The sequence below is a fragment of the Grammomys surdaster genome, unplaced genomic scaffold, assembly GCF_004785775.1.
Source record: "Grammomys surdaster isolate TR1022 unplaced genomic scaffold, NIH_TR_1.0 126131, whole genome shotgun sequence".
NCBI classification, from domain to species: domain Eukaryota; kingdom Metazoa; phylum Chordata; class Mammalia; order Rodentia; family Muridae; genus Grammomys; species Grammomys surdaster.
In genome coordinates this window covers 4778229-4780808 of record NW_021620939.1, presented here as the reverse complement: position 1 = coordinate 4780808, position 2580 = coordinate 4778229, and the positions used below count along the sequence as shown (strand labels likewise).

Here is a 2580-nt window from a genome sequence, read left to right as displayed (position 1 = left end):
TCCTCCCCACCCTTCTGGTGACTCTAGTTTCCCCTTGATCTAGGCAGCAGTTAGGTAGGCAAGAAGGAATGCTATAAGCCAAGGGTGGAAACACATCCCTCTAATACTAGCTGTGGGAGCTAGAGGCAGGATGAACTGAAATTTAAGGAGATCAAGGCCAGCCTAGAATACATGGGATGAGAAAGAGGGACTATGCCGCTGAGGGGGAGATAATGTGTCCAAAATGGCAGAGAAAGGCCCCTACCAGGTCTCCTGGATCCTAATTAGACTTTTGTTAGATGCCCGAACTCTCTGAGAATCACCCAATGTTAAGAGACAGCCCAGAGCCCTTCCAAGAAGACCCTGGAAGTTTGTAGCAAGAAGGTCTCTAAGCAATCTCTCTTATTTCTGTCTAGAAAAAGTTCACGAAAAACAGAAAAAAAGCAGCCATTCAGGTGCAGGCCTGGTGGCGTGGGACCCTGGTGCGCAGGGCACTGCTACATGCAGCCCTCGGAGCCTGGGTAATTCAGTGCTGGTGGCGAATGACGCTCAGGAGGATCCGGGAGAAGCAACGGAGGAAAGCGCTGATTGACTTCTCAAACACAGAGAGAGCGGTGGTGACGCTCCAGTCTCTGGTCCGGATGTGGCGGATCCACTGGCGGTACTGCCAGGTCCTCAGTGCTATCTACACCATCCAGGGCCACTGGAAATATCACAACTGCCAGTCATGCTCGCTCCTGCGGGGTCACTGTGTGATCACCACCACTCACCTGCAGTTCCATATTGAGATCATTGACCACTGAAGGCTGATGGGAAGAGATGCTGTGTCTCTGGTCCTCAGCAAAGGTCTCAGTGGTTGGTAATGGAAGCCTTGAGAATTGAGCCTCACTGACTCCTGTTGTTCCTCACAAAGAACCAAAGGGAGGTGTTACTGTAAGCTATTAATGCTACTCAAATCGCCTGGTGGGGGCACAAGTTCCTCACTACCCACCCCAATGTTCTGGATTCCCAAATGAAAGACACACACACACACACTCACACTGTAAGGACCCTCGAAGAGGACCCCCGACTCAAGTCCTGATCAGCACACACCCAGGGAGACACGAGAGACAGACTTGTTGCAATTTGCAAGAGGCAGTTTACTGGCAAGGGCCCTCGGGTCGAAACTCGTCTCACGCAGGAGAGCGAGAGTCGGCCCCGACCCCCGAGAGCTCAGGGTTTTTATAGGGGACAGTGCAAGGGGCAAGGGGGAAGCGGGAAATTCTGGCACGGTTACATATAATTGGATAATTCAAATATCAGCATTTTTGCATAAGCAATCATTTTGGCGGGCAGGATGACTTGCTATTTTTGATCTTAAAACCACAGACCTCCAAGGAGGGGAGAAAAACACCAGGTGGCCCACTTCTCACCAGGGCATGTTTGGGCTTGTCAGGGCATGTCGTCCTTGCTTGTCTCTACATTTCTGGTCACCCTGTCCCTGGAGGGGCCTGATATCTTTATTATGGCTACCTTCAGCAAGATGTTGGTGGTCTTTGCTGAGTTGTTTTTAATTTTTGGTTCCCACAACACAACACACACACTCACACACACAAATACTGCACACTCACACACACACACTCACACACACACTCACTCACACATACACACACTCACACACACACCACACACACACTCACACACACATGCATATACACCACACACACACACTCACACACACACACTCACACACACACAGCACACACACACACACACTCTGACACATGCACACATGTGGGACTTCATAAGGGTAGTCTGGGTCATGGCTGGGCAGTTGCCTAGAACCTCGAGACTCTGTGTGAGAACCAGCAGGAGTTTGGCGCACCCCCAGAACCCAGGGTCCTGAAAAGCAGTCTAGTCTCCACAGAATTACATTGTTCAGTCATGTAGCCCAGCCATTACAGCCCCTCCCAAAGTGCACAGGTAGAGGGTATGACTAGAGGCCTCAGGCCCTAGGGATTTACATACTAATGAAGGCCAGAGGGCAGAGCAAATTAAGCATGCCTCCCCAGATCCTCCCCCTTTCTCCCTCCCTATTTAACTCGGGACTGGCCTGAGTTTGATGGGGGTACTTCCAGATTCATCCACCATCCGCCATGACAATAAACCCTTTTGGAACCAAGGACTTTCTTGTGTTATTGGGGCCTGCCGCCAAAGCCTCCAGGCTGCTAGAACATTAGACATTCCTCCTGCATGTGGAACCTGGTGCAGCGTGGAAACCCACTGGGACTCCACAGCTGTGACCAATATTTTTCCCCATACACACACACTCACACTCACTCCCACACATGCACACACATACTCACACACACTCACATACATGCACACACACACACACACACTCACTAACCTTATATTTAATATGCCTTAGTCAGCTCGATGGTTGGGTTAGTACATTTGTCTACACTTGGCTAGTACATTCTCCCCTCCCATATTCCTGAATTATCACTTACTAAAACCAGTATTCTATCCTGGCCACCCCAGACCCAGGCCTGAAGACCTTCTGAGCCATGATCCCCAAGTCTGACATGTTGGCAGTCTCTCTGTCCTCCAGTGCTCCTT

At 50.5% G+C, this 2580-nt stretch overlaps 1 protein-coding gene across 1 annotated transcript; it reads left to right on the top strand.

The window, feature by feature from the left end:
- Nucleotides 1–223: 223 nt before the first annotated feature.
- On the top strand, nt 224–782 carry Iqcf2 (IQ motif containing F2). The gene is made up of 2 exons (XM_028756840.1): nt 224–247; nt 396–782. Exons 1-2 carry the CDS (start codon nt 224–226, stop codon nt 780–782), a joined length of 411 nt encoding a protein of 136 aa, XP_028612673.1.
- Nucleotides 783–2580: the final 1798 nt, after the last annotated feature.

Bases quoted from the DNA above. Each gene is read 5' to 3' on its own strand.
- Iqcf2 (XM_028756840.1), top strand. From the start codon at position 224: ATGGCAGAGAAAGGCCCCTACCAG. The intron at 248-395 runs GTCTCCTGGATC...ATTTCTGTCTAG, and splicing joins CAGAGAAAGGCCCCTACCAG to AAAAAGTTCACGAAAAACAG.